We start from the raw sequence: 23,795 nt of genomic DNA on the forward strand, positions 1-23,795 counted from the left end.
TACGTTACACAAATTATTGTGTCCACACTTACAATTCCAGACCAGACTTCCATGAATCAATTTAACAAATTTGGAGCACAGAAAAGCTGAACTTTGTTGAGAAAATGCAGTAATAGAAATGAAAGAGTGCGGTTAGGTAAGAACTGAGGAAGCTGTTTTTCCATCCTTCCCTTTTTCCTAGATCCCAAAAACAATATTTTATCATAGTTTACAGAAAATGCATAGATCGTCTTTTTAGTATTTAGTATTTGAAAGCACATAATTGAGTTTATAGCTTAAAAAAATTGTGGCAAGATATTATGACTTTCTTTTGACATGCTGACTTAACAAAGTACCGTTGTATATATACATGTCTCATTGTACTCTTTTCCCCCCGTTCACCCTCTCCTTTCTACATCCAACTCCCTCCTTCTCTCTGTTTGTCTGTTTCTCTTTCACTCTCTCTGTCTCTCTGCAACAGATCTTGGCACTGACAGATGCATTGTCACGCGTAGGAGTCCAGAATCTCTCTCCATCTCTTTCGTTTTTTTGGCACACCCCCTCCTCCTCCCAGCATCCCTATAAGACACATGCTCCTGGGCTGGATTGCTCACTCACATTAGGATCTCCTGGTCAAGGCCGCTGTAGGCTTCTCTCTCCTCTCAATTTTGCCCGGCTTCATGGGTTGAAGGGCAGACAGCATTGTCCACAAGATCTCATCTCACCCCGCTGCTCCACTCCTGAGTGCTGCACCCAAACTTCAACATCTTCATCATCTTGAGTACAATGGTTTGTTCCCCAGGCATGTTTGGACTTGCAGTGGCAGAGGCCTCCTGCGAAGGGGGCTGTGACCGGCTGTAGTCGACAACACCAGCGATCCACCTGCCACAGCGTAAAAGGGGCCCCCTCAGCTGTGATCTGTCTGCCTGCAGGGGGGTCCCAGCGGCAGGGACTGGGCAGCAGGGACTATGCATTTGGGACTGGTGGTGCTGGCAGTGGTCTTCCTCAGCTCCATGGGTCATGGCGATAACCTCAAGGTCTCCAAAGGACGAAGACAGAGACGGAGTGAGTCATCACGCATGTGCTACTTGAGTTCTCTCTCGCTCACACTCTCTCTTTCTTCATATCTCATAACTGAGCGGTTGCCAAGTGGTTCACTGTCCACTGAAGCACATTGACAACTTGAAACTGCTGCAGTAAAGAACGCATTTTGTTTATTTTTCTCATTCCTATTATTTGGCATGCCAGTGTGGCCCATTAGAGCTTTTCTGACATCTTGGAATGTTTTGAATCTTTTTTTGAACTGTCATGCCAGTTTTGGTTGGGTATTAAGGGTGATTATCATCTGGAACTTACCTTTTTGAGGCAAATTGTAAATGTCATGTTCCAAAGCTTGGCCAAATTGGAACCGTTTCTGCCTGAATACCTAAATATAAATACCTAAATGCAAATACCTAAATATAAATATCTAAATGCATTTCCTTGTTAATTTGTCAGTCTTCAAAGCAACTCTAACCATAGATGTTTTATGACCAAATGTTGTTTTTATTGATTTGTTTCTTTTATGGACAGTTAGTTTTAAAACCCCCACATTGCAACAAAACTCACTCTGTAATATTGCGTCTGTTCCCTTATGTGTGCGGACATCTCAATATAAGAACGCTGATGGAAGGAGGCTTATCTCAGTAATAAGTACTTATCAGTGCCTTTTGTGTGTGTGTGTGTGTGTGTGTGTGTGTGTGAGAGAGAGAGAGAGAGAGAGCGTGAGTGAGTGAGAGCGAGAGAGAGAGTGAGAGTGAGAGAGAGTAGTAAATCATTATCTAAGACTCAAACAATTAGTAGATCCTTTGGGGCTTTTAAATAATTTGGAAAAATCTAACTAAAAAATCAGACCAATTTCTGATCATAAGGTGGCCGCAGTTGTTGTTTAGTTTTTTGTTTTTTTTGTTTAGTTTAGTTTATTTTTTAATTTTTTTGTCATTATCCAGATGATCATAGTGCATTATTTGAGGGGGTTCAGATGGAAGACTACAGCGTTGAGGTGTGTAGAGCGCCCTCTAGAGAAATATATAGCAAATTAACCTGCTACGTAGCAAATGAACTAATCTGCTACATTGGATTATCTGTAGGTAAGACTTTGTTAATCGGCAGTAGTTATTAAAAGACAATAGTATAAAACATCACCATTTATTTGCTTGCCAGACACTTTATTATCATAGTGACTGAACAGAAAGAGCATATATTGCGTTGTGACAATTACCGGAGGTTGACAAAACTAACACCATAAGTAAGTTAACTGTAGAGAAATAAACAGTGAGTTACTTGTTGAAATAAATCTGCAGATGCTCCACAATCCCATGACCTCATTGTAGCTGATATGACCATTCCACCTTCGTAATAGTGGTCATTATTTTATAGCTGTTTTATCGACGGAATGGAAGCAAACATCTCTGACAACTGTTATTGCACACTTGATTGATCAGCTATTAGAATTTCCTGTGTTTTTTCTCTCTCTCTCTCTCTCGCTCTCTCTCTCTCTCTCTCTCTCTCTCTCTCTCTCTCTCTAAAAATATCTCAACCAAACCACAAAAACATCTATTTTTCATTTTGCCCAAGTGTTTAGTTTTGTCTATGTTATAAACTATTTTAAATTGTTATACTGCTCTGTACATCCATTCTATGGCACAGTGCCTAATGCAGATTCTGCTCTGAGAAAGGAGTGATCCAGCTTTTCTACCCACTCACAGAGGTGAGGGATGAAAACAGGCATTCTTTCGTTAGCATCATGTTGTGAGCTCATCAGCTGAACTTGAAATACTGGTTACCTTTGTGTTATTGTGTGACAGATGCGTCTGAAATCTTCAAAAATGAAATTTCTGTGATTACTCACACTCATGTTCCAAACCCATATGCCTTGGGTTGAATATCTTATTCAACCAGAACTTTTCCATATAATGACAGAAAATGTAAGTAATTATTCACTGATAACTGGATCAGTCAGTGATTTGAACTTTAACCAGATCTGTCCATTTTATGAACAAATTGTTCAGTCCGATTTGTGAACCGGATGAACAACATGAGGGTGAGTAAATAATTACAGAATTACAATTTTAGGGTAAAGGAAGTGTTGTTCCCTTCTCTCTATTGCATTAATAAGCTTCTGATTATCACTACATTCCAAAATAACAATATTTTCTATATGCAAGATGTTTGTTTGGTCCCTCTGAGTTTTGGGTAATTGTGGGCAAAATGTCATTACATTTGTGCTACCAGTTCCATAGAACTCTTCTGTAATCTCTTGCTTTAGAGGAAAACCCTAATAACGACCTTCTTACGACCGTGATATATACTGTTTAGCAGCGAGAGGCAACTGTTGCTGTCTTTTTTGTGCTTGTTTAGTGCGCGTGCAAGGTTCATGAGTAGCATGTGCTGTGCGTCCTAACCTCTCTTCCTGTACATTTGTTCGGGCTAACTGCCCCTCAGCAGACCCATGCAAAACAATCTTTCACCCTCACCATTTATCATTTCAAGTTTCATATTTGTTTTTCCTGCTGAGAGGCCTTTTCATTTATTTAAGCTATGAGAGAGAGAGACAAAAGGAATGCAGTGATGAAAAGTGTCCCTTTGCCTAAAAATGCTCCAAAAGTGTAAACATTTTCGAGGACCTGTTTGTAGACCTTTTAGGGCTAAGTGGTCCTTGTCAAGCTGACCCTTTCTGAAATACTCTGGGAGCACTTGCTGAATTAGTAGGGCTGTTTTAGTTAATCATGCGGTGAATGTTTTGTTGACCTCTGGGACGAAGCTGTTTTCTGCTGGTGCTATGTACTTAATCGATAATGTGATGAAACTTTTGAATCTTTGGAAAAGATTTTAAACCAGCCTAAGCTGGTTTGATGGTCTTCCAGCCTGGTCAGGCAGATCTTGTTTTGGGCATTTCAGATTTACCGACCAGCTAATCCAACTAAACATTAGCTTCTTTTGGCTGGGACACAGCTAGACCATCTTAGACCAAGCTTTTTCAGCAGGTCAGACAGACAGAATAATTCTCCTACATGCAAAAATTTTAAATTACCTCAAAGGGCACTCTAGCCTTATGACAAAGGCTGTTAAATATTGTGACGAATTTGGTAATGCTTTCATCTACAAACTGAAGTGTAGTACTCTCAGCTTTGTTTAACCCGTTTCACCATATTTAAATCATTCAGCATAATTCCGCATATTTTCCCAAAAATCAGTGCAGAAAATGATAAAAAAGCCTGAATATACCATCTGGGTTTGGTTATATGGCCAGTAATTTTAATTTATGGATATATGATAAGAGATTTTATTATACATGTGATAAGTGTTTGCCTTTCTCGTGTGCTTACATTCATCCATTAGGTTACATCACTTACTGTAGGTGTGGTTAATTTACAGCTGGATGGTTAAACACTTTTAGCATCCCTGTGAGACAAGGTTTATGGATTGATTGCCCTCTGAGAGTGTATATTTAGAGCTGATGCTACATATATAGACCCGTAAATTAAAGCAGATGGCTGTAGTTTTGACTCCAGTCGGGCCTACCAGGAACAGGATGTGCACTCTGACACGCTTTCAGAGTAATCGTTTATTTCTACTTGGCCTCAAAGGCTGAAATGTTTGGACCATACAAGCAAGGCATGGAAAGTCACAAGGGACAAGTGAGTTTTCTTACATTCTATAGGTGATTGTATTGAACCATGTGTGCATGATTTTGGGCACCTGGACAGAATGAGGACTGATTTATTTTGTCTGTAAAAAAACAACCAAAAAGGATCCATCTCTTCAGTTTCCCTGCTCATTTTCCCACACTGGGTGTGATGTCCAGATTACTTGGTTTCTTTCAATAAAACACTTTTCCACACAAATGTTTCAAATGAATGGCATGAAACATTCAGACAAGGATATTTGGCATGCCTTGGAGTAAATTAGCTACAAACACAGATAAACCAAAATAAAACATTACCATGTTTATAGCCCTGCAGGCTGAAGTACTGTTAAGAAAATGTCATGCTGATGTGTCATAATGAGCTGCCTTTTCTCACAGTGTACTCTCAAATTAATTACATTAAACCAGGGACATTATAAGGAGTAGGAGATGGGCCAAAAGTTGGAAAATGCAACCTGGTCTCATAGATATACGTTACTATACCTACATTTAAAAAAAATATTTTTACGTAACTCGTTGTATGTATCGTGGCAGTTTCTTGGGGAAATAAACACTAGCGCTGCTACAACAACAATGGCTTTTATTCCCTTTCACACAAATCACGGGTAAAACGGTATAAACACGTACTTCTCGCCTGTTCCTCACACATTGCTATCTTATGACATAAAAACACTTTGACTATTGAACATGACTTGCACTGTGATACATTTAAATGTTTGCATTACAAAATCAAATACATTTACTAGCTTGTTCACTAGTTGCACTTGTGGTGCAAAGTACTGGGGTATGATTCCTGAAGAGCGTGCTTGTTGACATGTGAGGTGAAACTTTAATAGAAGCAAGACAAAATGACGTGGTTGCTTTAGCAATAGTGTTTTTTTTAGAGCTTTCAAAATTAATGCTTTATTATTTTCTTAATCGCGATTAACGCATTTACCGTTAATACAGCATAAACCAGCATAAACATTGGTTGGAAGGGCGGAATCTTTGTGATATGTCTACCTGGACTCACTACACTGATGCACACATCAAAAACACGCACAGCAGTGATTCAGTGTCAGTAATAAAGTGATGGGGAAAGGACCCCGTAACACTATTTGTTGTGCAAAACAAGCCCAGATGGAACTTGTGACAGATATCAAGTATTTTTCAACCTAAGTAAGGTGCATTTTAATTACCAAAGAAGCAGGCCAAGTCTGAAATATCCCCAAAACGCAGAATGAGATGTTTTTGTCTGCAAGTGCTTTTCATGTGGAGTTCAAAGCGGCACTTGATGCTGACGCTGACGCCCTGAAATAAATCATGAATGCAGCTTCACGATTGCTGTAATAAAGTGGATAGCCAGAGTCTGCCGGCTGATTAATATTATGGAGGATTAAAGTTTAAGAGATTTAATGTCCATTTCAATAAATATGCAACCTATGTGAGGACTAGTTCTTTCAATTAGTCAAACTCCCACTTAGGCTTTGGGAATATTTAATATTACTTGAATTGGTGCTATTTTATTTCATTTCTATCTTTATTATGTGTAAGACTTTTTTTGGAAAATGTTAATAAAGCATTATATTGTTACATATTGTTTTGTTTTCTTGCCTAAGAATGAAATCCATGCATTTTGAATGGAAAAATTTATATTTAGAGTCAAATTTCAGCACTTTCAGAATCTATGAAAATGTGACTAATCGTGATTAAAAAATGTAATCGACTGACAGCACTATTTATTTATTTATTTATTTTTTATCTCAAATTTGCATTTTATGAGCCTATTGGTTAGGTTTAGGTTCAAGGTTTAGGGTAAGGATGTCAGTTTTCTTGATTTAAAACTCAATAAAGAATTAACCTTTAAAACCTCATCTTTTTTAATCTTGTGACGACATTGGTTAGGTTTATGTTTAAGGTTTAGGGTAGTAAGGTAGGTTTTGTTGATTTAAAACACAATAGAGAATTATCCTTAACCTCATCTGTTTGGAAGAACAGTTAACTCACTTTTAGTGCCACACAGTGGACATTTCACTATGAAACTGCTGCGATATGTGTAATGAATCACGTAATAGCATTTTGCAAAAATGTTCCCGAAGTCACATCATTTCTATAAGATGATGCTGAGCCGAACACATTTTTGATCAATGTGTATTAATTTGTATTAACTGAACCAGCCTGAAAAATACTGTTCTTTAGTGTGATTTGAGCTAAAGATGCTAAATTTATGATATCATTCTTGTCAGATTTTATTGTTGATTTGAAATATATTATTAAACATAATTTTGACCAAAAGCTTTTGAGATGTCTGTCTGTCCCCATTCAAGTAGATACCTAATAGCTGACAATAGTTGCCTGGGGGCATTACCAAGATAAATGAACTTGCCTTAAAGTGACCTTGATTATACAGTGCATCCGGAAAGTATTCACAGCGCTTCACTTTTTTCACATTTTGTTATGTTACAGCCTTATTCCAAAATGGATTAAATTAATTATTTTCCTCAAAATTCTACAAACAATACCCATAATGACAATGTGAAAGAAGTTTGTTTGAAATCTTTGCAAATTTATAAAAAAAATAAAAAATAAAAAAAATCACATGTACATAAGTATTCACAGCCTTTGCCATGACACTCAAAATTGAGCTCAGGTGCATCCTGTTTCCACTGATCATCCTTGAGATGTATCTACAACTTGATTGGAGTCCACCTGTGGTAAATTCAGTTGATTGGACATGATTTGGAAAGGCACACACCTGTCTATATAAGGTCCCACAGTGCATGTCAGAGCACAAACCAAGCCATGAAGTCCAAGGAATTGTCTGTAGACCTCCGAGACAGGATTGTATTGAGGCACAGATCTGGGCAAGGGTACAGAAAACTTTCTGCAGCATTGAAGGTCCCAATGACCACAGTGGCCTCCATCATCAGTAAATGGAAGAAGTTTGGAACCACCAGGACTCTTCCTAGAGCTGGCCGCCTGGCCAAACTGAGCGATCGGGGGAGAAGGGCCTTAGTCAGGGAGGTGACCAAGAACCCGATGTTCACTCTGACAGAGCTCCAGCATTTCTCTGTGGAGAGAGGAGAACCTTCCAGAAGAACAACCATCTCTGCAGCACTCCACCAATCAGGCCTGTATGGTAGAGTGGCCAGATGGAAGCCACTCCTCAATAAAAGCACATGACAGCCCGCCTGGAGTTTGCCAAAAGGCACCTGACGGACTCTCAGACCATGAGAAACAAAGATTGAACTCTTTGGCCTGAATGGCAAGCATCATGTCTGGAGTAAACCAGGCACCGCTCATCACCTGGCCAATACCATCCCTACAGTAAAGCATGGTGGTGGCAGCATCATGCTGTGGGGATGTTTTTCAGCAGCAGGAACTGGGAGACTAGTCAGGATCGAGGGAAAGATGAATGCAGCAATGTACAGAGACATCCTTGATGAAAACCTGCTCCAGAGCGCTCTGGACCTCAGACTGGGGTGAAGGTTCATCTTCCAACAGGACAACGACCCTAAGCACACAGCCAAGATAACAAAGGAGTGGCTCCAGGACAACTCTGTGAGTGTCCTTGAGTGGCCCAGCCAGAGCCCAGACTGGAACCCGATTGAACATCTCTGGAGAGATCTGAAAATGGCTGTGCACCGACAGTCCCCATCCAACCTGTTGGAGCTTGAGAGGTCCTGCAAAGAAGAATGGGAGAATCTGCCCAAAAATAGGTGTGCCAAGCTTGTAGCATCATACTCAAAAAGACTTGAGGCTGTAATTGGTGCCAAAGGTGCTTCAACAAAGTATTGAGCAAAGGCTGTGAATACTTATGTACATGTGATTTTTTTTTTTTTTTTTAATAAATTTGCAAAGATTTCAAACAAACTTCTTTCACGTTGTCATGATGGGGTATTGTTTGTAGAATTTTGAGGAAAATAATGAATTTAATCCATTTTGGAATAAGGCTGTAACATAACAAAATGTGGAAAAAGTGAAGCGCTGTGAATACTTTCCGGATGCACTGTATCTACTAAATTTATGTTGTTACATGTAACCCTGCTGAAAAGCATTAGTCTCTGTTTTGGATGCTGATTCCATCATGTGATGCTGGTGTGCTGATGTCGCCACTAGGCTACTTGGCTTGCTAGTTCAGCTTGACTTCCTTGGACAACCAGCTTGACCTAAAATACAATGCTGGTCGATTAGTCTCATCAGTTTTGCCAGTTAAACCCTTGGCTTAGCTGGTGCACCAGCTAGACCAGCACAAGACCAGCTTGGAAATTCATGCTGGTCTGTGCTGGTCTTTTCAGCAGGGAAGGTACAGAGATTAACCCTTCTTGATATTTGGGGGTGCAGGGTCAGAATTTAGGTTGCTCAAACAATGTTTGCAGCTTCAAGTTCAGGTAGGTTGCTGAGATCGTAACTCTGCTCTGTCACCTCCTGGTAACCAGTCATTAAGCACTTTGGATAATAAAAAGTGTCTGCTAAATGGTAAGGAAGTATAGCTAGTATCAAACTCACTCTCTTTTCCTTTTCTCTGTTCCATCAGTTAGCACTGAAGTACCACCATCATGCTCAAATGGCTGTGAACACTGCTCTGAGTACAACGGCTGTCTTAAATGTCGGCCCCGGCTCTTCATCCTACTGGAGCGGAATGACATCCGTCAGATAGGGGTTTGCCTCGCTGCCTGTCCTGTTGGATATTATGGCATTCGAAATAGGGATATGAACAAATGCACACGTGAGTCTTTACTCTTCTGACTCAATTTCAAAACTGTAAATCAACAAGTACTGTAAAATGAAGATTGTTTTACAGTTTGACTATATTGTTTCTGACCAACATTGAGTCTTAAAATTACCTTTATCTGTACAGTACAGTAATGTGCAAAGGTTTTAGGCACTTGTGAAAAAATGTTGCATAGTGAGGATGTCTTCAAAAATAATGGCATAAATAGTTTTCAATTATCAGTTAATGTCATGCTAAGTCCAGTAAACATAAAAAAGCTAAATCAATATTTGGTGTGACCTCCTTTGCCTTCAAAACAGCACCAATTCTCCTCAGTACACCAGGAAACAGTTTTTCTTAATTGTTGTTGGATAGGATGTTCCAAGCGTCTTGGAGAATTCGCCACAGTTCTTCTGTCTATTTAAGAAGTCTCAATTGCTTCTGTCTCTACATGTAATCCCAGACTGACTCGATGTTCAGTGGGGGGCTCTGTGTGGGCCATGCCATCTGTTGCCAGGCTCCCTGTTCTTCTACTACATTCTATATGCAAAAGTAATGTTTGGGAGTCTAAAATTTTAATTTCCTATTGACACACTAAAGATGAAGATATAAATAACCATCTTAAGACAAATGTTTTTGTGAAACATCTTATGTGCCTAAGACTTTTGCACAGTACTGTACCTTTATTAGCTCATTTTAAAAGGGTCAAATCATGAAGAATCAAATTTGCCTCGATCTTTTGAGATAACAGCTTGAAGTACTTTAAAAACAAATGGTAACTTGCAGATCTCAAAACTTCCTGCCCAGTCCAAAAATAGAATTTATTGAAACAGCTGCAAAAAAATATAATTAATAAATAATAATAATACAAAATATATATATTATTTTAACATCAGTTACACAGGTTTTAACATTAGTTACCCGGTTTGTAATTTCAGTTTTACAGGTTTTTACATCAGTTACCCATTTTTTTTTTTATATCTATTTCACAGGTTTTAATGTCAGTTACCTGGTTTATAATATCAGTTTCATAGGTTTTAACATCAGTTACTCATTTTTTTAACATCAGTTATTCCACCTTGGCATTAAACCAGCACGTCTGAACTAGGGATGCCAAATGCTGAGCCAGTGATCTGTTTTCTCTTACTTTGTGGGTGAAAAACATGGTTGGGGAAAACATCCAAAGCAAAACATTGGTAATACACTGTTTGTCTGTTTCTGTTAGGAAGTCCATGTTATTACATTAGGCCATAAATACAGAGTTCATTCTAGTTCAGATCTGACCACATTTTTCTTTCTTTCTACACAAAACCCCACCAAAAAGTCTAATGAGGATTTACCTCTAATATACTTTTTTTTCATATTTTTTGTTTTAGTAGTGCGCACTAGTTTTTTTATCTGGGGACCCTGTGTTCTTTTCTCAACATATGCGTGAGCATTTTTACTGTGATGAAGTGAAAGCAGGGGAGAACTGAAGATAAACAAGGAAATACCACTCGTAAATTGATTAGTAGTAGCTCTTTACTCCTGTTGTGGGTGGAAATTATTAGCTTTGTTTGAGCCTTTTCTAACTTCAACCCACCAAAGCTTTTCCAGTTGTAATTTGAACATACTGCTCCCTTTTCTAGCATGTTTTGATAGCCAATTAGTGGGAACCACAGCTTGGAGTCATTATATTTTGTTATAGGAAGAAAATACTTTTGTTACCAAGATACACTCACACCCCTTTATACCTCTCAGATGTTTTTGGTTAAACGTTCATTCTAGATAACCTTAAATTTGAACGTTAGCATCAAGGGAAGAGAGAGTGGAGTGGTGTTTTTATTTCACAACTCTCTAGAGCCTTTAATTCATAATTTTTTGACTGTATTCTTTGAAATACCATATGCAGCTGTCTGATTGTTAGCCTTCAAGTATCTTTATGACTCACACATTGAGCCTGAAATAAGTTGTATCCACAGGTGTTGACTCCTTCACAAATCACTGTCAAAACACTTGTCACAGAACTTCTTACAGTTAACAACTTATCTCACAGAACCCCAAACCTTGATGTGCTCATTTCATGTGTTTTTGTTTTGTTTTGTGTGTGTGTGTGTGTGTGTGTGTGTGGATATGATACAGTATATGCCATGTTTTGCTAGACTTTATGAAAGACGTCTGTGTGAACCCATCTTTCTTTCTGTTCTTCTCAGGCCTCTAAGTGACTTCCCCGTTGCAATTTTTTAATCATGTGTGCATTTGATTTGTCTCCAAATCCCCATGATGTCTTGTTAACAACATTTGTCTTGCATTAAGGTTACATTTTTAAATGCTCGAGTACAAAAGAATTTGCTCCAAACATAACTAATGTCAAATGTAGTTGTCAGGCATTTAAAGTAGTAATTGAGAGCAGGTCATAACAAAAAAGGTTAAAACAAAAAACATGGCTCAAGAAAGTTGTTAGTTAAGTTGTTAGTGTTTTTGGCCTGGCTGATATGCTTGTGCTGCTGTTCTGAGAGTGTCCCAGGTCCTCAATGAAATTTAAGAATTTTGTTTTTGCGTATGTCACAGCAATATTATCTCATTTGTAAAAATGTGCAATATTTCTTGATTTAAAGTTCAATCTGTGCAGCTGCCAATTCAACATTGTAGGCAATCACAAGATTGAGAATACTGGAGGTTTGTAGGAAACCTTTAATCATGATATTTATCCTCTCAGGTTTACAAGATCAAAGGATATGATTGAGATGGATATGTAAGAGTTATTATTATTTTATTTTTTTAAGCAGAATACCATAATGAGAATAACTGTAAAAAGACTGTGGGTGCAGAAGCAGATTCTGTCTCATTAGAAGGTGTTTTGTTTTAATTCTGCCTAAATCCATAATTGCCTCCAATTTTAGGCAGTTTAACCAAAAGAAGTGGAGTTTGTAATAAGGTGTGTGGAAGCTATGAGAATTTTGATGTTTTAGTGTCATGAATGGAGAATATTTTGGATAAGAAACTGAATTAGTAATTGAAAAAGGTGGACGCACACTTTTGATAATTGTGGTGGTGTTATTTTATTTTGATGCTTGCATGCATGCATAAACTGCTTCTGTAAATTTTCACCTACCCATTCCAGACAATAAATCAGCAGACGGGGGTATTTAGTCCACTCATTAAAAGCTGAAGTGTGTATTTTCTGCACCACTAGCATCAGCAAAAGAAATGTAAAAAATAATCACTGTTTTCTAACAGATTTTTACAAAATTCCCCCTGTATTGGTTGTATAAACAGATAGTCCTGCTCAAACTCACACCACTTGTTGAGCCAATGTTGCTCTGTCTGGCTGGAAGGGCCGCTCAATCAAACAGAGGATTTTTTTATTTATTGCGCCATAGTGTTACACTTTTAGGTGAAATTTGCTTGCTTATAGTTGACTCCACATTATGTGAGCTGGGATACAGGAAAAAAATGTAACATTGAAAATATTACACACATCAGCTTTTATAGAAAAATTTGCATTGTAGTCTACATTTCAGTCTTGATAAAGTGAGTGCCATATAACTCTTTTTGCTTGTTTTTCTGCATTTCAGAATGTAAAATAGAAAACTGTGAGGCATGTTTTAGCCGAAATTTTTGCACAAAATGTAAGGAGGGCTTGTACTCACACAGAGGGCGGTGTTACTCCAGCTGTCCCGAAGGATTCAGCACGGTCAATGGCACTATGGAGTGTGTAGGTGAGTGACCTCCACATGGCAGGTTTAGAATAGTTAAACCAAAAATGAAAATTGTCATTTACTCACCCTGATCTCGTTCTATACCTGTATGATTTTTTTTTTTTTTCTTGGAACACAATAGGAGAAATTGAGGAATGTACTGATTATTTTTTGCCATACAATTACAATTAAACTGAAGCTTTCAAGTGTCAAAAAGGATCCAAAACAACCAAAAAGTAGTACATATAACTAGTGAGCTATATTAAAAGGTCTTCTGAAGTCAAATGATAGCTCTGTGTGAGAAACAGATTGCCATTTAAGTTGTTATTCACTGATATGAAGTTCACTGATATTCTCAACATGAAGGTGAGTAAATGATAACAGAACTTTCAAAATTGTGTGAACTTATCTTTAAGCTTTTGCTTTGACTAAAAGAGAACTCATATAAGGTTATTTTAATTCCAGTACATTCTACACCACCATTGTTTATTAATTATGTCCATTATGTAAATTTGTCACATAGACTATAGGTGATTGGTACCTCTTGAAAGTACAGTATCTTACAACTTTAACATCTTGTCATGAAAAATAACACCATCCAAAACAATCAGAAACCTTGGGGTAACCATCAACAACCAACTCAATTTCACGGACCACAAAAATAGCCCGATCCTGTAGATTTGCACTCTACAACATTAGGAGGATAAGACCCTTCCTCTCTGAACATGCCACACAACTTCTTGTTCAGTCTGTTGTCCTCTAGACTGGATTACTGCAATGCTCTTTTAGCCAGCCTTCCTGAATGTGCAATTAGACCTCTGCAAATGATCCCGAATGCAGCAGCACGCCTGGTCTTCAATGAACCCAAGAGAGCACATGTTACACCCCTCCTTGTCTCTCTTCACTGGCTGCCGGTTGCTGCACGTATCAAATTTAAGGCTCTGATGCTGGCATACAGAACAGTCACTGGTTCTGTGCCAGTTTACCTAAAATCATTCCTGAAGAGTTACATTCCCAACAGAAGGCTGGGGTTTACAAATGTGTGGCGCCTTGTGGTACCAACACAAAGAGGCACCAAATCACTTTCCTGGACATTCAACTTCACTGTACCTCGATGGTGGAATGATATTCCTAATTCCATCCGTGAAGCAAACTCCCTCTCCGTCTTCAAAAACGGCTAAAGACAACTTTTTCATGAGCACTTGACCCACTCATAACGTACACTCACTGAGCACTTTATTAGGAACACCTGTACACCTACTTATTCATGCGATTATCTAATCAGCCAATCGTGTGGCAGCAGTGCAATGCATAAAATCATGCAGATATGGGTCAGGAGCTTCAGTTAATGTTCACATCAACCATCAGAATGGGGAAAAAAATTGATCTCAGTGACTTCGACCATGTAGAGGTGCCAGATGGGCTGGTTTGAGTATTTCTGTATCTGCTGATCTCCTGGGATTTTTATGCACAACAGTCTCTAGAGCAGGGGTTGGCAACCTATGGCCAATGCTGGTACGCGGAGGGGTAATCACTGGCATTCAAGCAACGGCGATAGAGGTGTAGACTATTTTATTTATATAAATTCTGCACCAGCATTCCAATCTACATCTTGATTTAATCCTTCCTCATGATCACGCAGCGTGTTTTCATGAGCTGAATAGGAGACTAAAGAAAAAGTTAAAATGTGACGAGACTGCAGTATACCAAACAGACTCGTGCAGCGTGTGCAAGCCATTCGTGCATCACAAACTGGCAGCGCTTCAATTTTGGTTAATTGCACGAGTAAATTTGCCCACTTTGCTTTGGTCAGGCTATGCGGATGACAGCCTACATTCCATGTTTCATTTGTTTCTTTTTGCTTTCAGAACAACATGTGATATAATAAGGAAAGCACCACTATTAATCCTTGAGATTTCCAACCCAGCATACAGGTACAATCAGGCCACGGGTGAAATCACTGAGATCAAATTTGTCCCCATTCTGATGGTTGATGTGAACATTAACTGAAGTTCCTGGCCCGTGTCTGCATGATTTTATTCACTGCACTGCTGCCACATGATTGGCTGATTAGATAATCACATGGATGATAGTTGGTGCCAGATGGGCTGGTTTGAGTATTTCTGTAACTGCTGATCTCCTGGGATTTTCACACACAACAGTCTCTAGAATTTACTCAGAATGGTGCCAAAAACAAAAAACATCCAGTGGGAAGCAGTTCTGCAGATGGAAATGCCTTGTTGATGAGAGAGGTCAACAGAGAATGGCCAGATTGGTTCGAATTGACAAAGTCTACAGTAACTCAGATAACTGCTCTGTACAATTGTGGTGAGAAGAATATCATCTGAGAATGCTGTTCTGAGATGCGGGTTGGCGCTGTTGGCAGGTGGTTTTAATGTTGTGGCTGATTGGTGTATATAAAAAAACATTTGCACTCTAATCTCTGTCTTGGCTAGTACTTTTCTAATACAATTAAAACTTTGTAATGCAGCACATTTCATGTTACTGTCTCCTTAGGATGAATCGCTTATGTTGTATCCTTCCTCACTGTGTATGTCACTTTGGATAAAAGTGTCTTCTAAATGAATAAATGTAAAAATGAAAAGACATTCTTTTTCCAAACATGAGAAAATGAGATAAATGCTGGAACTACATGAGAGCATATCTTTTGTGGCCTTTAAATGCTATCAAGAGGATGTGTTTGTGAGCTTGTGATTGTGATTGCCTATTATATATGCTCTAAAAGGGACAGTTCACCCAAAAATGAAAATTATGTCATAATTTACTCACACTCGTGTTCTTTCAAACCCACAGGACTTTCTTTCTCCCATGGAACACGAAAGAAGATCATAGGCAGTATGTTAGTCTCAGTCCCCATTCACTTTCATTGCATCTTTTTTTTTATTTTTATTACATACAATGAAAATGAATGGGGACTGAGGCTGTCATTCTGCCTGTCATTTGTGGGGGAACTATCCCTTTAATGCACATTCCTTCTCCATTATCATAATACTGTTTTGTGTCATTCCATAAATCAATTATGCTGAGGGAATGATGAAACTAAAAAAAATCTTGAAAGGTCTCTGATACCTATACTTTTTAATTCCTTAAAGTTCTGTTTTCCTTTTCGCTGTGGTTTCTCAATCACTGTTGAGAGGAACGTTGGCAATAGGCCTGTTGGATGATAAGGGTTTTATTGATTTCTTTTGAAAATATTTCTGTCAGAAGCAAGCAAACACTGTGCTAATAAAATTACTCGCAATGGTGGTGCTGGCTCCTCCAGGCTGCTTGCGGAGTCTCAACATCCAGTGTGACATTTTGCTAAGGCTTGTGATGCCTTACCATTGTCAAAGGGTCAATCTAGCACTTTATGTGTATTTTTCGGTCCATGATTTTGTTTGGCAGAGACAAGTTCTCTTTGACCTTCCTGCCTCCAGAAAAAAAATGCACATTTAGAAAACACCAGAGAAATAATAATAAAAAAAACTAACTAAAAGCTGAAATTCTTCTTGAGAACAGCTCAGTCCAATTGAAAGTCTGGAGCTTGACAGCTTGTCATTACGTCGAATAAAAATGGAGCCTACCACATACAATCATAAAACTTGCTCTCCGTTTTAACAAAGTAATGGGGAAAATATAAGTGATGTTAATGTAAGCAGTCTGAGTTTCTCTTGTGAATTCTTTGGGGTTTCCTAATATAATTTTTTCTACATATGTTTGGAATAACTTGTATCTCAGACCCCTGTGTAGTGGAACAAAATGTTCAAACCCCAAACAGATCTGCTCCTTTCCCATTGTTTGAAAATATATTAAATTGTGTAATTGTTGTATTCTAGCTTCATTCTGAAAATTGGTCATTTTGATTTTCTCTGTTGCAGTTCAATGCGATCTAAGTGAATGGAGTTCATGGGGTCCTTGTATGAAGAAGAACAAAACATGTGGCTTTAAAAAGGGTAACCAGACTCGTACCAGGGAGCCTGTACAGCTTCCAAGTCCTGCCACTTCCACTGGGACCGTTCCTCCCTCGGGCTGTGTCCCGGAGAAACAGATACAGAGATGTACCGTACAAAACAAGATCCCTTGCAAAGGTAAATCAGAGAAAGAAAAACAGAAAACCAAGGATAGGAAATACTTGCGCCATAGGGAATGCGTGAAATCAGTTATCTGACTACAATGCATGTGTTTGCAAATTACAGATTTGTTAACTTATTGATCATTTATCTTTTTTGGCCACTCCGAAACACGTAAACAGTCTTCTGAAACTAATTTGATTTAGTTTATTTTAATTTCTGACACATCACTGTGTAAATAAATCCTTGAGTGTACCCAGTAAACAAAACAGAAGCCCAGCTGGTTTGTAATCTTTCCGTTGCTGGCCACGGATCTAAGGGCAGCCTTTTGTTTGTTGCTTTAACTTACTGGAAAGTGAGGTTAACAACAATATGCTGTTCTGGCTCTGAGAGGGAACAGAACATTAGTGGACCTGTAGTAGACCTATAAGCTGTTTATAAACATTTTTAGCCAGAAAGAGAAAGTCTGAACATGTTGTTTCTTTCTACATTTCCAGTCGGCCACTTCTCCATCATTTCCCTGGATAGTTCATGTGGATTTCAGCCTAATATTTACTGAACAGTGGTTCATATCATGACTCTCCAAAAAAGCTTCAGCTGCACAATTAAGAATTTTGTTTTGTTTTTTTACCATTGGCTAATTCATTATGACATTTGTTTATTAGTAAGCACATCAACCTGCCTGGCTGTTCATCTCTTTGCATGAATTGCAATGGAAATAAAGATTCAAATCTTGTTTGATTAGCTTATTTTCATGTATGCTGAAAATTACTTACCAGCTTATAACAGGCCTTGCAACATTTCAGTGAGCTAAGCCCTGTAAGATTTACATTTTAGAGATCAAACCAGCCTAATAAAATCATACTGTGAATTTGGCATCGGTCTGTACTTACTGAAATTTGAACCACTGCTCACAAGCTCCAGTTTCCAGGTGAAATGTCCACATAGTGGCACAAAAATAGCCTCCCGAGAGCATTCCAAACATGGCAGACAGTGGACTGAATTGCTAGAAAGACTTTGTTAAAATTCAGTTTTTAAAAAAAGGTGGTGAGGAAGCCTTTTACCCCACACTTAGGGTAAAAGGCCCACATACTTGGTGTAAAAAGGCCCTTAGAGCACCTAGTGCAACAATTGGTCAACTAATGCAAGTAATTTTGAGACAACAAATATGATAATAATAATGCTTTCTCAAAATAACTACTACAGAAAAGGGTGCACAATTTCCTGTTAATTTCAAACACATTTGGCGTTTTATGAATCAGTCAATGTGAGCCCACTTTTAAAAATGTTAATATCAAATCTATACCTCTCCCCCAAACAGGGTGCCTTTTTACCCCAAATATCATCCTTTCACTTATTACACAGTTAATAAAAATCTTTTGATTTAATGACCTTGAACAAAACTGAAAATGATAAGTATTTTATACTTAATAAATGTGATGATTTCAGGGATTTTCATTAGCTACATAAATTTGCAACATTTTAAAAAATATTAAAAGTTAGATCAAATTACATCAAAATCAACCTTTAGCCAGAATTTCATGGATCAGGAAAATGTTGCAGTGTATAGTGACAAACAGGTGTTTAGGAAAGTGCTGTGGTATTTTTGTTGCTCTAGTGTTTTGGGAGAAAATAAAATCAAAGGAGCCTTTTACCCAACAGGGCCTTTAGCCCCGTTGTACCCTACCTTGTTGTTCGCATTAAGGTGCTGCAGTCTATGTGGACAAAGTGTACCAAATATTCTTATTAGTTTATCTATTTGCATTTAGGGAATTACATAACACATCATTCAGTCTAAATGGTATAGCCATAAATCAGAACTTACTTTTAGATAATTGAGTGGATTTTAAAACAAACATATGGATATATGTTCCATTTTTTCGGAAAGTTGAGAAACAGTGTGTTCCTGGGAATGATGCTTCTATGTTTGAACAGCCTCAGCGGGATCAAGTGTTTGCCGTTCTTCTTTGGAGAGAAGTCGGCTTCATGCTGGACTGGGTGTGACAGCGCCATTTGAGAAATTAGAGGCAAATTTACTCTGCATGACGCCCGTATTGTGGAAAGAATTTCCACCTGGGGTCCATAAGAATAATTAACAGTGAAATATTATAAACTGCCCCATAAAAGTGCTATATCCCATGACAAATTTCTAAACTTAGAGTCCACTTGTCGGAAAGTGAGCAGAGAGATGTTGAACTAGTAGGGCTGGACATGTAAAGTCATTTGTTTGTAGTTCAATCTCATAATATCATGCTCGCCTTAACTATGTTAAAATATTATCTGTTAGCAAAGAGTTATCTTGGCTAGAGTGAAAACATGGAATGTTTTCAACAACACAAGCTTCTTATCCTTGCGGTGCAAAGCAAACCAGCAACACCCTCTTCTCTGGAGTAAAATAATTAATGTAACTCAGGTGTTAAAGACCAGGCAGGTTATGGGTTGCATGACCTGAATGTCCTCTTTTTCCCAGTGCATAAACGTGCTAAATTAGCAATACATCTGCAGAAATTGGCTGACAGGGCTGCTGTAAAAATCACAGGGGGCAGTGCTTGTATAAAACCGGTGATTTACTGGTCTGCGGATCTCACGCTTTGTGTTCATTTTGCCAAGCCCCCCCCCTCCTCTTCCCCTTCCTGTAGCTTAATAAATGTCTTTGCACGAAAACCGAATGCGCTAAATGCATGATTGCCTTTGTCAGGCAATGGTGTTTAGGTTGGATTGAGCAGCACTGTAATCACTGCTGTCATAAATGAATGGATCCTCCCCAAGCACTATTACCACTTTATCAAAGCTAACATGTGGATCCAAAGTTTAAAGCTCCACTTCCTTTGAGTTCCTTTGAGTGTCGACACCATGTTTTTTTGTGCCTCAACTCTAAGGTTTTTAAATCATGATTAAAAGACATCAGAATAAAGGCATTTTGTGAGCTCCTCTAAATTCCTAATGCAAACTGGATTGTTCTCCTCAGAGTAAAGAATACTAGCAAACAATTCTGCATCTTGGTTTTGATAGCATTGCTTTTTTTTTTTTTTTTTTTTGTGAACTCTCCAGGAATCTTATTACTGATAAGCCTATGATATGTTTTATTTGTATTTTTATGCAGCTCTCTAGAATGATCAGTTCTGATTGGTCAATCACGGCATTCTACTGTCAGATATTTTTGTATAATGACTGCTTAATTGTATATTTGACCATTTTCCCTGACAACAATCTCTGACACTATGCTAGTTTCACTTCTCTCATACTCTTCAGTCTCTTTGTTTTGCGATAATGACAGGGTAACAATGCATCATCCCTTACATATTTAGTTGTAGATGCTCCAAGAAAATAATATAATATATATATATATATATATATATATATATATATATATATATATATATATATATATATATATATATATATATATACACTACCGGTCAAAAGTTTTGAAACACTTACTCATTCTTTATTTGTTTTTTTTTTTTCACATTTTATAATAATAGTAAAGTCATCAAAACTATGGAATAACAAATGGAACTATGGGAATTATGTTGTGACTAAACAAAATCCAAAATAAATCAAAACTGTGTTATATTTTAGCATCTTCAAAGTAGTCACCCTTTGCCTAGAATTTGCAGACATGTACTCTTGACATTTTCTCAACCAACTTCTTGAGGTATCACCCTGGGATGCTTTTTAAACAGTATTGAAAGAGTTCCCATCTATATGCTGGACACTTATTGGCTGCTTTTCTTTATCATTTGGTCCAAGTCATCAGTTTCAAAAACGTATAAATATATATATATATATATATATATATATATGTAAAGTTTGCGGTTGAATATCAGGGGCTTGAGATGAGCAGAGAGGCAGTTTCAGGAGCCATAGAGCAGTTGTGTGTGTCATGTTATCAAATGCAGAGCAAATGCTTTCCAGCCCCAAATGAGTGTTGACTGTGGTTTCCAGGGAACACTGAGACTTACAACACCAACTTCATAACAAAAATCAGTCAGTTCGGAGGCCCAGACTCCCCCTTATTTCAAGCAAGTCTAATGGGAAATGAACTTGCCTGTGTTCTTTACCGTTTTATTTATTTATTTGGACTATACTGTTCAATATAAAAGTTTTTTATATTTTTTGTATGAGATATATTATTAAATTTGAGTATTCTCTAGCATCAAACTCAGCTTTGCAATCACTAACCATACCTCACATACAGTATAAAGTAACTTTTTGACTCTCTCTCAAGAGTCTTTAAGCTTTCAAACCTTAACATGCTTCTAATGAATGTTTTCATTGATGGTGTGACTATGCACTTTCAACATGAAATCAAAATTGACCCTATTTACTTTCTTAATGCATGCTCCTGGTCTTATTGTGCACCATTTGTGCAGGTATTCCACATGTTTGTCTTTATAATCTTTGTTCAAAATGTAATAACTTGCTTCACCTCTGAAACAGCTTTCCTTTTCGGCTGAATCCCTCTTACTTACAAATCCCTCGAACCACTTGCCTCCTTTCTAGTATGTAAAGCCTAAATTTTATAGTCCCAAAGACAGAACTTTTAAAACAGAGGTTCTCCTCAGACAAAAATAAATAAATAAATCAAATAAAAATAAAAAAGCTTTTTTATTTGATCATGAGTTTTCTAATGGAAACCTTTTTTTATTCAGGAGAAAATAGGAAGAACTCCCGAAACCGAGATAAAAATGGCAAGAACCATGGCCGGGACTCCAAGGAGGGTGACAAAGGGGGCAACAAGAGAAGAAAGACCCAAAACCCCAAAAAAGAAACCACCACCATCCCCACTTTAACAACAAGCATGGTGACCTAACCTTATCATGGTGTCAGGTGGGACAAAGAATGGAGAACGCCTGGTCAACCCACATTGGCTGGAGAAAAACAGTATTTGATTATGATAATATCATGATGTAACGCTGCTACACATTAAAAAGTGCCCGATGAGAACTGGAGGATTGCTGTAATAAATATTGAACTGTGTAAACTGAGTAAAGCTTGAGAGAACCAAAGGAGCCGGGTTGGTTAGTCTCATGCTATTGGAAGTACCCAGAGAGACTGCGTGTGCAGGGTTGTCTTTTTTGTAAACCTTCCCACAGGAAACAGCATTGTTTGTGGTTGCCGAAATGTTCCATATGTTCCTTTTTTAGACCTATCAAAAGGCCTTGGACTCTTCCCGAGCTATAGATGACACTGCAAATTAGGCCCACTGTCCTAACATTGCTTAAGGAAAAATGTACAATACATTAGAATCCCATGCGGTTCACCTAATCCAGCTGTAATCACATTCTTTCAAAGTTGGCTCTCCTTATGTTCGTGACAGGTAGCAAACAGTCTGGAGTCTGTCTGCAAGCATTTTATAAAACAGACCTGGAGTGAAAAGTATTATAGTGCTCTGTTTTTTTTTAATGTTTTTTTTTTTTTTTGTCTGTTGTTTATAACAAAAGAAAGGCACTGGAACAGAAATTGTGGTTTACAGAGAGAATGTGGAGAAAGATTAACTATTATCATGATTTTTCTTTTCTATTCAGAAAACTACCAAAAATGCCCTGAAAGTGATAGTATAGAGACAAACACGACTGGTAGACCAGTTTTAATTGTTTTAGCGGTCTATGTACAGTAAAATAAACGTCAGTTTTGATTAGGGGAAAATAAATACAGCATTTTCTGCACAGAAGAAGGCAGCAGAAATATGAGGAATGTACAATGTGTATGAAAGATTGTGTGGGTGTCAGATTGTATGTTTATGAATCTGAGTCCTTGCGTGTACCTTTACCTGTATGTTTTAAGGGGCAGAAAAAGAGAGACAAAATATTATCCAATTGCAAATGCTTTGGGTTATTACTAGATATATGTAGCCATAAATGTAAGTGAGACTGTCAACAGAAGTCTACTATACACTTCTTTGTGACCTAGCCACTGAGAAACTGCACCAGCATAATGCTTTATCAAAAACTGCAGCCACCACAAGACTCCGAATATATTATTTATCCATATAGAGTAGCTTTTCATTGTTCAGTTATCATGTTTGCAACAGGGTCAATATAGCACATAATTCATAATGCGCAATGCAACATACAATACAGTATTATCAGAGGAAAGGCATCATACACTTATTTAAATGTAGCAACCAGTGACACTTTTTGTAGCTTTTTTAGTCTGTTTGCTTTACACAGCATTTTGACCTCATCAGTGGGTATCAAACATTTACACCCATAATGAGAAAAATGACACTGAAAATGTCAGCCTCCGTTTATCCTGATGCAGCATATACAGTATATTGTTGTTATATATATTTCTATAAAAGTCTTGCATACAGTTAAAAGGAAAGGTACAATTGAATAAACATCTGAAAGCAGTTTATATTTACAAAGAACTTGAGGCATCTTTTTTGTGTTGTTATGTGTATTTATGTGTATGTACGTACTTGCGTAAAAAAATGTCACATTTAAAATGGGGCAAATCCATCTGTATGTGTATGTTGTTTTTATTTCATTTCATTTCGATTTTTTTTTTTTTTTGACAAGACTGAGGTATGTAATTTCTGTGTCACTAACACCGCCAAATACAATTGCAAAAATAAACATTGTTTTCAAACAGCCTTCCGAATATGCCCATTGTCTGCTGTCGATCGAACCAACAGATAGTCCTGCTCCCAACTAACCAGAGGTGGGTAGAGTAGCCAA

General features: G+C 37.8%; 1 protein-coding gene across 1 annotated transcript; it reads left to right on the forward strand.

Annotated features, from left to right (window-relative positions):
• The first annotated feature begins 608 nt into the window (after positions 1–608).
• Positions 609–23,704, forward strand: rspo1 (R-spondin 1). The gene is made up of 5 exons (XM_051721933.1): positions 609–1,044; positions 9,183–9,374; positions 12,917–13,060; positions 16,918–17,127; positions 21,765–23,704. Exons 1-5 carry the CDS (start codon positions 948–950, stop codon positions 21,923–21,925), a joined length of 804 nt encoding a protein of 267 aa, XP_051577893.1. The 5' UTR covers positions 609–947; the 3' UTR covers positions 21,926–23,704.
• Positions 23,705–23,795: the final 91 nt, after the last annotated feature.

Source organism: Myxocyprinus asiaticus, chromosome 16 (genome assembly GCF_019703515.2).
Source record: "Myxocyprinus asiaticus isolate MX2 ecotype Aquarium Trade chromosome 16, UBuf_Myxa_2, whole genome shotgun sequence".
In the NCBI taxonomy this organism is placed as follows: Eukaryota; Metazoa; Chordata; class Actinopteri; order Cypriniformes; family Catostomidae; genus Myxocyprinus; species Myxocyprinus asiaticus.

What these genes read in the sequence shown, in the direction of transcription:
- rspo1 (XM_051721933.1), top strand. Translation starts at nt 948, where the DNA reads ATGCATTTGGGACTGGTGGTGCTGGCAGTGGTCTTCCTCAGCTCCATG. An exon ending in AGGACGAAGACAGAGACGGA is followed by an intron (nt 1,045 to 9,182) that starts GTGAGTCATCAC and finishes CTGTTCCATCAG; the next exon opens with TTAGCACTGAAGTACCACCA. An exon ending in GGATATGAACAAATGCACAC is followed by an intron (nt 9,375 to 12,916) that starts GTGAGTCTTTAC and finishes TCTGCATTTCAG; the next exon opens with AATGTAAAATAGAAAACTGT.